The 11,943-nt window shown below is 39.1% G+C and overlaps 1 protein-coding gene and 1 non-coding gene across 2 annotated transcripts in view; both read left to right on the top strand.

The window, feature by feature from the left end:
- The first annotated feature begins 2,535 nt into the window (after positions 1-2,535).
- On the top strand, positions 2,536-2,608 carry TRNAF-GAA (transfer RNA phenylalanine (anticodon GAA)). Its single transcript has one exon. It is a non-coding gene; the product is annotated as a tRNA-Phe (tRNA).
- A 6,998-nt stretch (positions 2,609-9,606) lies between these two features.
- DCT (dopachrome tautomerase) overlaps positions 9,607-11,943 on the top strand; it is a 12,558-nt gene continuing 10,221 nt past the window's right edge. The window contains exon 1 of the mRNA XM_072411051.1: positions 9,607-10,167. Coding sequence (XP_072267152.1) covers positions 9,876-10,167 — 292 coding nt within the window. The 5' untranslated portion in view covers positions 9,607-9,875. The remainder of the gene's footprint in view (positions 10,168-11,943) is intronic.

Genomic DNA, 11,943 nt, shown 5'->3' with positions numbered 1-11,943 from the left:
TTCACCCAGAATGTAATGGCTGGATTTAAAGGTTCATTTAGGCTTAATGCGACTGTTGCACCTAAATCTTTGTTGTGTTTTACTATGAAAAAAAAAGTCTTCCATTTATTTTCTGATATTATCTATTTTATAACTGTCATAATTTTCACAATTGGCCCAGCCCTGTAAATTATTGTGGTGACTACACAAGGCACCTCAACATGCTCGTCATTTTCTAACATCTCTTCATCCTGACTTACTGTCTGTCAGCACAGATCTTTTCATTGGTCTTGAATCATCTCTGACACGGCTCTGTGCTTCAATGCTGACTACAGTTTTCTGTAGACACCCAGAACTGTCAGCGAGAGCAGTGACCAGTGACAGATCTACTCATCCTCATTAGATTTGTGCTGAGATCATCATCTTCTTTTATTTAGACAAATAGAACTATCGGTGATCGCAGAGATTTCTAGCTTGGACAAATATCTTTACATACAAGAACAAGTGATGTATATGTAACCCTTACACTTCTTTCTAAAGTGCTTGTTAACTCATACCTGTGACCCTACTAAGCAGCATTCACCATTCCAAGCCTAACTTTCCTCATTCAACTTGACTTTTTTGTTTAGTAAAAATTGTAATGGCCATACTAAATACATGCAAACATGCTAAAATGTACTTTACTCTGTGTAAATCATAGAGGTAACTGCACACATGCAACCTCCATGTGTGTGCTCTGTACCTGACGTATACTTAGGTGTGGTGTATTCATTTTAAATAGCACCTATTTACAAATTCAGAGTGCACATATGTCGTTCCTCTGAGGAATGTGTGGAGGAGCTTTGCACACACTTTATTTTAAATTAGCTGTCTTAAAGCAGTTACATATGAAAACGTGCAACAAAATGTCTTCCGGTGGTAATGAACCACTAAGTCTCCTTGGCAGTCTCTGAAGAATTTTGGATATTCTAGTGGAAAGATTTCCTAGGGATAAGTAAGCAAATTTCACTAATTTTTGCTCATGAGACAAAAATGCATTCAAGGGCTCAAACTGATAACTCCTAGGGTCCTACTAGGTGTTACTGCAAAGCATTCTAAGCATGTACAGCCTCCCCCAGCAAACAAGAAGTATTCAGCTGTCACCTCCAAATATAAGCCACAGACTGGGAGTTTCCTTCCCATTCTGATTCTTGATGAAGAGAGGGAGAGAATATTTTGAGAAGACAAAGTTTTGCCACTATACAAGAACCTTTACAACAGAATTCCAGTCTATGTGAGGCCAGATCAATTTTCTATCTAGGAAGACTGGAGGCTTCTTATCAGCTGAGAATGATGGCTCTTTTGTCATTGCTGTTAATAGCTTCTCGGTGCTGCTGTTGTCTTCTTGCACCTTGAGTCAGAAACCACCATTACTGCACAGCACAGATTTTTTTTGTACTTTTTTTCAAACAAATCTGCAGAATTATTCTGTTTACAAGTTTACTGAGAGAACAATACTTAGAGGTTAATACCACAGAGTCTGTAGTCATGATCCTGATATTGTTCTGAACTTTCCAAAGTTTGCATATGAAGCAAAATTGGCAAATTATTGTCATATTCTTACCAAGGAGTAAAATCACCTTAAACCAAGCAATTCCTGACCTTTTTTATCTGTGTATATTTAAAGTAATGCTCAACAAAACAATACAACACAGACTCCAGAGTTGGGTTTTAGTTGGTTTCTCACAGCTTAGAAACAATTGTCCTTTTGTTTTTTGGGAAAGCACAGAGGCTGTTAATATACTAATATGATAGGAAAACTGGATTTCAGAGCCACATTACTGAAAGGGAAGGAGGATGGATGAGTAGGAGGCTTTCTGCTGCGTTCCCCTTCAAAGGAAGTTTTTCTTTGGCTGGTGATTGTGTCCTCATGGGATGCATCATTGTACCACATGCTGTACACATGCCAGACTTTCACCTTAAATGATCATAATTGTTCATCTAAAGCTACATACAGATATGTAGGTAACTTTATCATTCCTCTATCATTCTGCAGTCACTGATCATCGTGCAGGTTATCCAGGTGAATGGCTCTTCATGAACCTGGGCAGTCTTTGTACTTGCAATGTGTGATATCAGCCGCTAGGTGGCGCGGCCAGCAGGTAAAACTCGTCATTAGGATGAGCTGTGGCTGTCACCCGCTGAGTGTTCGGTCTCTGGGTTACATTGTTTCTGCTAAGATACAGTTACCGCAGAATACAATGTAACAATGTAACAATACTCTGACATCTGTTATCACAGTCCGAGCAGAGCTGCCTATGGGAGATGTACTATTACTGGACTGTGACGTCATCCTGTATTGGTGAATAGAGGCCATGCAGCGCGGGAGGGCGCTGTGTACGTATGATGAACGTGCTGCACCCGTATGGTAGGTGCCGTCCTATGTCAGAGAGCTACAAGTCAGGAAAACGAAAATGATGTTATTTTATGGTAATAATAGTTACTTCAGGTGACTGTGGGTAATGACTCTTGTAAAGAAAACTCCTGTAGCGGGTGATGGTCCCCTAGCTTCCAGCAGCCGAAATAGCTCAGTTGGGAGAGCGTTAGACTGAAGATCTAAAGGTCCCTGGTTCGATCCCGGGTTTCGGCAAGATGTTTTTATTTTCAGGTTATTATAGTGTGACTCGGTCTTATTACAAATAATGATACTAAGAGTTGTTTTATGTAATCTTTGCCTTGTGGGTTCTTTCATAAGGTATATCAATGGTATTTTTATAATACTATAATATGTATGTTACTAGGTTTGTGAGACTGCTCACTGACAGGAAAGGGGCAGCAGTCACAGAAAATGTTTCCATAACTGGGGCAGAAGAAAACAATTCTCCCCAGGACTGTGAAACACCTGGGGTATTCCTGAGTAATAATATTAATAATAATAATAATAATAATAATAAAATTGCACTAGTAGTGGTAGGGGTGTAAGGGTGTGTGGTCAGATAAAACCCAAAACTTTGCTGCCATGGGTGGCATGAAACGTGCACAGTTGTTGTATACAGGTGAACAAAGGTCAGATGGATGTAATATACACAGTGCAGGGGTTAGGTGTATATAAAAATATAGTGCAGGGGTCAGGTGTATACAACACACACAGTGCAGGGGTCAGGTGTATACAACACACACAGTGCAGGGGTCAGGTGTATACAACACACATAGTACCAGGGTTAGGTGTATGTAATATACACAGTGCAGGGGTCAGGTGTGTGTAACATACACAGTGCAAGGGTCAGGTGTATGCAAGGGTCAGGTGTATACAACACACACAGTGCAGGGGTTAGGTGTACGTAACATAGACAGTGCAGGGGTCAGGTGTATACAACACACATAGTACAGGGATTAGGTGTATGTAATATACACAGTGCAGGGGTCAGGTGTATGTAACATACACAGTGCAAGGGTCAGGTGTATGTAACAAACAAAGTGCAGGGGTTAGGTGTATGTAGCATACACAGTGCAGGTTTCTTTCCAAGGGCCCCCTTCTAATTGTGTCCTCCACACTTGTCCTTCCCTTATGCTGTAGTTTGTTATATGATTGGCACGAATTGCCTGGATCAGGGGATAAATTGAATCAGTGTAAGGGTAGTTTTGTGAATCCATCCAACATCTAAAAGTTTGTACATCATAAAACATTCAGCTTTGTTATGGACAGAGTCATCCCAGGAGCCCGCCATATTAGCAGGCTGCGGATTCGTGTCACAAGTTCTGCTATATGAAATGGATCCTAACAAGCCAAGTGCATGGGATTATCATGTATTATGTGTATGGGAACTACTTTATCAACATATTTGTGTAAAGAAAGGGCAATTAACTGCCCAGCATATTTGTCGGCATAGATGAACTACATTCTTCATAGCTGAGTGGACAGCAGATATGTAGCAGACTAATCCCCTACTGTTTTGTTGTGTATGGATGTGGTGGAGAACAGGCCAGGAATGTTTATAGTTCAAAAATGGATGAGGACAAACTTTCAGGACACTGGAGAAGATGGCAGCCTGTTGTATTGAAATATATCTTTACACATTATTATAGCTTTAAAGATCCTGCAAGTACAGAAGAATATTGTTCTGCTGTGAGCTGACAACACAGCTTTTTGTGGACTGTGTTGTCAAATAACCCAACCACTCCTATGCTCAGATCTCCACAACATATTAGTAACTATTTTGTAGTTCATGATAAGAAGGGGGAGGCTGAACGCTGGAAGTGTGCGCACAAGGAAAATACCAGCTTTGAGTTTCTGATAATAAAACAGATGTAGTAAAATATTTCCAATGTTATCCTTACAGACCAAAACTTAGTGAATAACAGTTCATCATTAGGATTACACTTTAAAGTCCAAAGCTCACCTCTGAGCAAATAATATTCCATCATGATTTTTTTTTAATCCTTTCATGCAAGATATACTCACTTAAATCTATTTAAGTCCCCCCACTGTCCGGTCCTTGTATGTCATTGTTGAAGACTTCTCCACATTCTAAAAGGACCCTGCAGCTGGACAGCCAGTGGGCGCAGGACTACATATGGTAAATTAAAACAGCAACTTTTTCTTATATAAGCAATCAGTTAGAGTGGATGGGGGGGGCCTAGAGGATTTGCCCTGAGAGATCCATTTTTACACTGTCACATGATGGTAAATGGTAAAGACATCCGACATACGGACGACTCCTAGATACGAATAAAGCTTCCCTGCTGACTTGGGTGCAGGACAGAGGCTTACTGGGGGGGAGGAGGTGGTTTGCATGACTTGCAGAAGAAATATTTTGCTAAACACAGCTGAGACTGAGCTCTTCTGCAAGCCCTTGTAACTCTTTAATGACCAAGACAAATTCTGCAGTTGTTTCTTTTTGCATATCAAAGCACAGCTTGCTCCAGAAGTTAATGAATGTCTAGGCTCCATAAAGTTTTTTTTTGTTGGCTTTGTTTGTGAATAACTCACAGGGAGGATTTTATACAGTAACTGACACCACGCTGTCTAATAATATGTTAAGACAAACATCTGTCCTATTTGCATTTATTAAAATAATTTACCTGTTCCGACCTACATACAAATTCAATTTAAGAACAAATCTACAGTCCTTGTATTGTAATCCGGGGATACTACTGTTTACTAAAACAGAGCAGCCTTACAGATGTATGGATTTTCAGTGAACTGTTACATGTGAATGTTCCATAACACATAACATACAGAGTGGGAAATTTCCTGATCCTTTATTCAGGTAAAGAACCCTCTTCCATGGCAAGACATCACAAATTAAATCAGAAAAACCTCCTGTGTGATATTGTAATTATTACCTGTATTATAACAACTAATTTGTCTGCAGAGAGCATTCACTGATCATCTCTAAATGTTAATTATAGAAAAAGCGGAATGCATTAGAATGTGACTCCACTATTATTCAAAATATTATTGCATATTCCCAGGGCTGCCTTGTCTGATGTGCTAATTCTTTCATGTTTAATGATCTAATATTTAGGTCCAGGATCTGCACATTCCAGTCTTATTATGGTACCATTGATGTGAGGCATTCATTAATACTAATCCCTGTTGTATAAACCAGATGACTGAATTACAGCCATGTTCACTGCCCAGTCCTGATGACTGTACAAAAGATTCTGCACAACATTAAAGTGACATCTTTATACACATTTCTGGTATGATTGTGGATTTTGTCATCATTTTGTACTGAAGGCTGCTTCCACAATGGGGCATTGGTTCCTGGACCCTGCAGCCAAAGTCCCACTGGGGCCACCATCACAACAGCCTATTTGATCATTTATGGAACACACACATCAGCCAAGCCAACATCAGCATGAACCCATCCTGGATGGCTGTGTGATGTCTGTTAGCACAAAGAACATAAAATTATAAATATATTATTTATTTATTATTATTTATTATATATATATAATAAATATACTTTACAAAGGTACTCAGCACTCCACTGGGGATATTACAACGAAGGAGAACTTGGTAATGTCACCTAATAAAATCCTGTGATTGGCCCTTCCGGTAGTGTCAGAAAGTGAACATCTCTCCAATAACTTTGACACTGACTTCTTCCTATGTAAGGACACTAAAAGCACCACTAATTTGTTTCATCTGAACTTTCCAAAAATTAAGCACAAAAATATTAATCTTGTTTTAGAAATTACTTAGAAATCTTGTTTCTAAGTAATCAATGTTGTACCTTAATCACAAAATTGTGCACACAGGAGTGTGAAGGTAAGAAGATCGCCTGAGGAACTTTAGGTTGGGAGCACATATTTACAGGTGTCTTGTACTGTGTTGTGTAATGGGGTCAGGCAGCGCATTCATTTGATGGGAATGTTGTATGGTAAAGTGACAATATACAACAGGTGATAACAGCTAGGGGTTCCGTGACCAATTAGCAATTTGTGCCCCTGAGATCAGTACCAATGACACCAATCATCTTTGTCTATTTGTAATGGTGACATTCTTCCCACTGCGGTATCCTAGGACCTGAAATTTATTTTAGGGGTTGCCCTATGTTAATAAGGACCATTCACTGTAATTTTTCTGACTTAATCATAGCTGACTAGGCATGGAGGCAATATCTTCTTTACTGAATACAGCTCTGACTTAAGAAACCTAAAAAACAAATAAGGCCAATGTCATACTAGCCATTCAGTCACTAGTGGCAGCACTCTAGCCCTAGTAGTGCTAAGAGAACAGAAACAACATTCACTCCTGTGGCCCCACTCCCTAGGGCCAAACCTGCAAGGTTTACTTGGTGTCCATTCTCTTTTTAGCAAGCAAGACTCTGCAGTATTCCAGGGAGAATTACGTAAATGAAGATGTAGGAACGTGAGCATTTCCTTACCAGGAATTGCTAGTCTGACATGGTAAGTATGCCATTTTATTACATTAAAGAATGTGTGGTCAAAATTTGTGATGCGTTTGTTTCCACTTCTTTTATTAGCTGCCTACTTGTTTTGTATACCCCTTGTGAAATGTAACAAGCTACAAAAAATGACTACTATCTAACAGCAGACTGGTTTACAATATGAAATATATAGAATAGATGAGTATTGTAAGTATTGTTGTGTTATGTTACACACCTTTGTTTTATGTATGTCATGTGTAAATCAGTATCTGCAGAACCCCAAATTTATTCAGTACAGGCTAGTTAGAAAACCTTTAGCTGTAGCTGCTAACTTTTTAATTCCTTGCCATGCTTTAGTCGGTGTCAATTTGAAATCTTTTGGAACTTAAAGATGAATGCTGTTAACTAGTTAAATAGAAGAGAAATAAGATACCAGGGTATCTGTTGGAACCAATCAAAATACTGTACAAAATAGCTAACTGAATATATTTTCTAACCATGTAACACTGCTACTAAATCCACATTTATAAAAGATGCAATCACTGTCCAAAAATAAGATCATATGAATAATTTCTTCTTTCATACTGCTCACTTAGGAAATAATGTGTGAGTACATGACTTTTTAAACCTAAAAGAAGCTCTGAGGATGTGTCACTTAATAATTTCCCTGAATTATTAGTCTAACAACTACACTGTTTTTACTAGATCAAAATGGGATGAATGACATCAAAGTTGCAAGCAGGGGTTAGGAAAAATAAGGGTGATGGTGATAGTGAGAGATCCAAGTATTGGAGGATAGAAGGGGGATGTGTTTTGGGCCATACCTGGACATCTCTGGGGTTTGAACTATAAATATAAAAATCTATTCTTTATTAGTGCATGTCTGTGTGTCATGCATGTCATTTTTTATATTCATAATATCTACTAGAACCTCTGTTCGGACATATTTCTGTAAGTTACAGGTCTACAATTAAAAAAAAATTTCATGAAAAACAGTGGATCACTTTTGGTACAGAAATCTAGACCTCAGTGTAACGCTCAGGAGGTTAAGGTATAAAACAAACGCAGCTCCCATACTTCCAGCCCAGCAGACATTATTTATAACATAATTAAATTGTGGCATTGCACTGGTGCAGGAGATTGATTACTTAATTGAATGACTGCAAATCTCTTTTGCAGCAGCTCTGTGATGCAAAGGCATTCATCTCGTGAGATTTTTGTTGCATTATTGAGTTAGAAAGTAAAGAAAATCTAAAAAAAAATGTATCTGTATCAGCCTGTATTATGTAAGCCATTCATGCTGAAAACAGACTCAACCAAAGTTTGGAAAGTTGCTATCCTGAGCCAGGAATTTAATGAGAATTAAAATGATGTAGACTATATATAAGTAAGTACAGATATTATTGGGTGCCTAATGTTCATATAACTCATGAGTATGTGCACTAGAATCACACTATCCTGGCACTCTCAGAAGTGTGTAGATAGATGTTGAGATTGTATACTGCATGAACAAGTGGGTGAGATGGGAAATTGTTTTGTTTTTTTTTGCACAAAAACATACAAACTTTCTACCAAAAACAAATGAGATGGTTGTTAAAGTCCTGATGTGTAAATAAAGATTAGATGGCTGGGTTTCTGCACTTTACAATTCTTTATGCTCCATAACACAGCACTGGCCCATGATATGAGAGCTGTGCTGCTATCATTTCTGCAACCCCTACCTCCTTGGTCATTCACACACCATGCAATCTGTAAATGGCCAAGGTAAAAGTGGGTGAATATATGAAATCTATGAAAGCAGCAGCTCTCATATCCAATGTTGGAGTTGCACTATTCAGCATAAACCTGTGTTCATACTGACAATGAGGTTAGCACTCCCTCATGCCACTGTACATGTAACATTCACCTGGGGCCACCCATTAACAATGAATGGGGCCACCGTAAAAGGTTCATTACTGCTCACTGCCACTAACTGGTAAATCTGCAGATAACATTTCTTTGAGAACTGCAGGACCAAAAAACTGTGGCAAGGGGTTCACAGTATGACTTAATCCTGAGGTCGACCTAAAGAAAAGTACTATTTATAAAGTACAGTGCAGAAATCTGATCATTACACCATGTAGACCTAACATTTATAGAAATTTTAAAAAAAATTTGTACCTGGAGAAGGGCTCTATTGATAAAACAGAATATGACATTCCCTACTAGGAATATTCCAGGTGTTTCCATCCCAGTAATTGATTCTCATCAGGGAATGTTTAAGGGAATGTCTGATTCCCCGTGTAATCAATAGAGCCCTTTGAATCATGATCTTCTAGATTACTTTTCTTGAAGTATTGATTTGATTATCATGTATGTATTTATTTAACATTATATGCAGCACTTTAGAGTCCATGATTATGTTGCTATCCCCCAGAGCTCACAATCTAATGTTTCCAGCATATTCTAAGGCCATTCTAGCTGGCTCTAATTGACTTACAAATGTGTTTTCTGGTATATAGGAGGAAATCAGAGTGACCTGAGCAATGTGAAATGGATTTTTCTTGAATATGTCTTAGGATCATCAACTCCAGCAGCGCACACATAGAGAAACTCTGATGATGATCAGGCATGTGTCTAGGATGGAATGCCTGGACCCCATGACCCATGGAGCGCACACAGCCATGCATTCTATATGTCTGTCATGTGCCCTCCACAAGGAAGCCATTAATCCTTGAAGCAATATAAAGGCTGTCTCATTAATATTGAGGGCAGAGCTGTGGGAAACCTTTGCAGACACATCACGTGAAGGAGCTTCCAGGAAGGATTAGAGGCCCTGGGTTAAGCAGTCATTTGAGGGCTGAACTCTATGAATTTCTGTGGTGCTGCTCATTTATTGCACTATTACATGAGCAGTAAATCATTTCAGGGTGAATCAGGCTGGAAATTGAGGTGTAACAAGAGCCCTCCCTGCTAATGACAAGCTTAGGTGTCTGAGCTGACTTATCTATAGGCTTCCATTGCAGTTCTCCCATAGACATGGCTCCTGTCAGGGCTGCCTGGGCTCTGCTCCTCACTGCACTGTGCATGCGGCTGGTTGGGGCCCAGTTCCCCAGAGCTTGTACTACTGTGGAAGCTCTGGTGAATAAGAGGTGCTGCCCTGCCCTGGGCTCTGAGCTGGCTAATATCTGTGGTTCCCTGCAGGGCCGGGGCCAATGTGTGCCTGTGGTGGCTGACGAACGCCCGTGGAGTGGCCCCTACACGCTGCACAATGTGGACGATCGGGAGCGCTGGCCGCTCAAGTTTTACAATGCCACCTGTCGGTGTAACGGTGAGTACTGCATTACTATGCCACCTCATATATCTCAGGGACACATTGTCCTCAGTCTATAGAGAAGGGGGAGAGTTATTCATTTATATATTTTTATACATATGATGGAAATATAAGAGAAATGAGTGCAAATACCTGCTTGCATTGCAAGATTTCACCTCACCTTTTTGTCCTGGTGACAACTAGAAAACTTTTCTCAGGCACTGGTCACTGGGACAAATGGTGAAGGTGGGGCCCCCACTATATATATATATATATATATATATATTGGGTTTTAACCCTTGACAAACAACTTTCCTCTGTCTTGTGTCTGTACCCTGATAGCTGTGTACAATTTGTATACAATACCTCAAATTGGTTATACTACTATAATGTACATACAATAAATGTGCAAAATGGTCTTTATTGTTCCTCATCAGTTTGTTATTGTATGTACATGTTCCAGGAAACAATGTTTTTATTTTATGTATTGCCTCCCATTATACCTAAATGGGAAAGAAAATCATGACTAAGTACCTTTTTTTTTTTTTTTCATACATTTGTGTTAAAACCCACTGAATATAATATAGTTCTATATGTTCAGATTGTCTTAATTAAATTCTATGGTCTCTATTTATTATTATACAGTATTTATATAGTGCTATTGTATTATGCAGCACTGTACAAAGTCCATAGTTGTGTCACTAACTGTCCAAAGGGGCTTACAATTGAATGTTTTTGGGATGTGGGAGGAAACCCACGCAGACATGGGGAGAACCTGCAAACTCCATGCAGATAGTGTCCTGGGTGAGATTCGAACCTGGAACCTAGCACTGCAAAGGCAAGAGTGCTAGCAACTGTGCTGCCTAATTTATTTATAAAATAGGCCATCTAACATTTCCTCAAACATTGTCTGGTGGGAATCGATTACTGCTATTGAAGACATAAACTTTGAAGATTCCCACTAGGGAATGTTTGACGGAATCTCTAATTCTGTTTTATAAATGGAGCCCTAAGTATATTGCAAAAAGAATAACCATGCTATAAAATATTGTGATGTATAGTTCATATTAAATAAAATGGGCAACAGTTCTCATGTCCTTGTGTATACCTGGAACTTGTCCTTGGATATATTCCCATCACTTCTCACCCACAATAATGTAATATATCCCGGGGACCCTAAATTTGTGAAAACAAGGACAGGCTGAAGGATATCCGTGAATATGAAATAAATAAATATAAATATGTGTATTTATATATGTGTTGAATAGCCCATGTATGAACTACACATGTTGATCAATCAACGCAACCACTTACTAACATTCACCTACTTTGCAACTTGCCAAATCAACAAGTAATTTATTCAGTCAGCTGATGGGATTGGTGAGGAGCATCTCAATCAAGATGGAAGACAAATTGTTCCTCTTTTGTTTCCTTTTTTTTTTTTTCCCACTCTAATTTCCTTTTTATGTGCATCTTTGTTTTTAAATTTTACTCCCTTTTTACTGAAGGCAAAAAGCTGTTAATACTACAACAAAACATATGATAACACATCTGCACTAATGTCTGTTAATAGGGTCCTAAAAAAAAAGGGAAATTATGATTGGTCTTGATTGACAGTTTCCAGTACAAGCAGGCAATCAATGTCCTTTAACCTCCTTGCAGTTAAGCCCGACCTTCGCTCGGGCAAAAAAAAATTGCAAGGATGGTTAAGCCCGAGATTTTTCACATCCTTACTTACCTGGTCCCCCTGTGCTCATCCAGCGTCGTCCTCCATCGATCATCGTCCGCCGATCT

The sequence above is a fragment of the Pyxicephalus adspersus genome, chromosome 1 (assembly GCF_032062135.1).
Source record: "Pyxicephalus adspersus chromosome 1, UCB_Pads_2.0, whole genome shotgun sequence".
NCBI classification, from domain to species: domain Eukaryota; kingdom Metazoa; phylum Chordata; class Amphibia; order Anura; family Pyxicephalidae; genus Pyxicephalus; species Pyxicephalus adspersus.
Note: the sequence above shows the minus strand (reverse complement) of the source record. Positions and strands in the feature narration are given on the sequence as shown.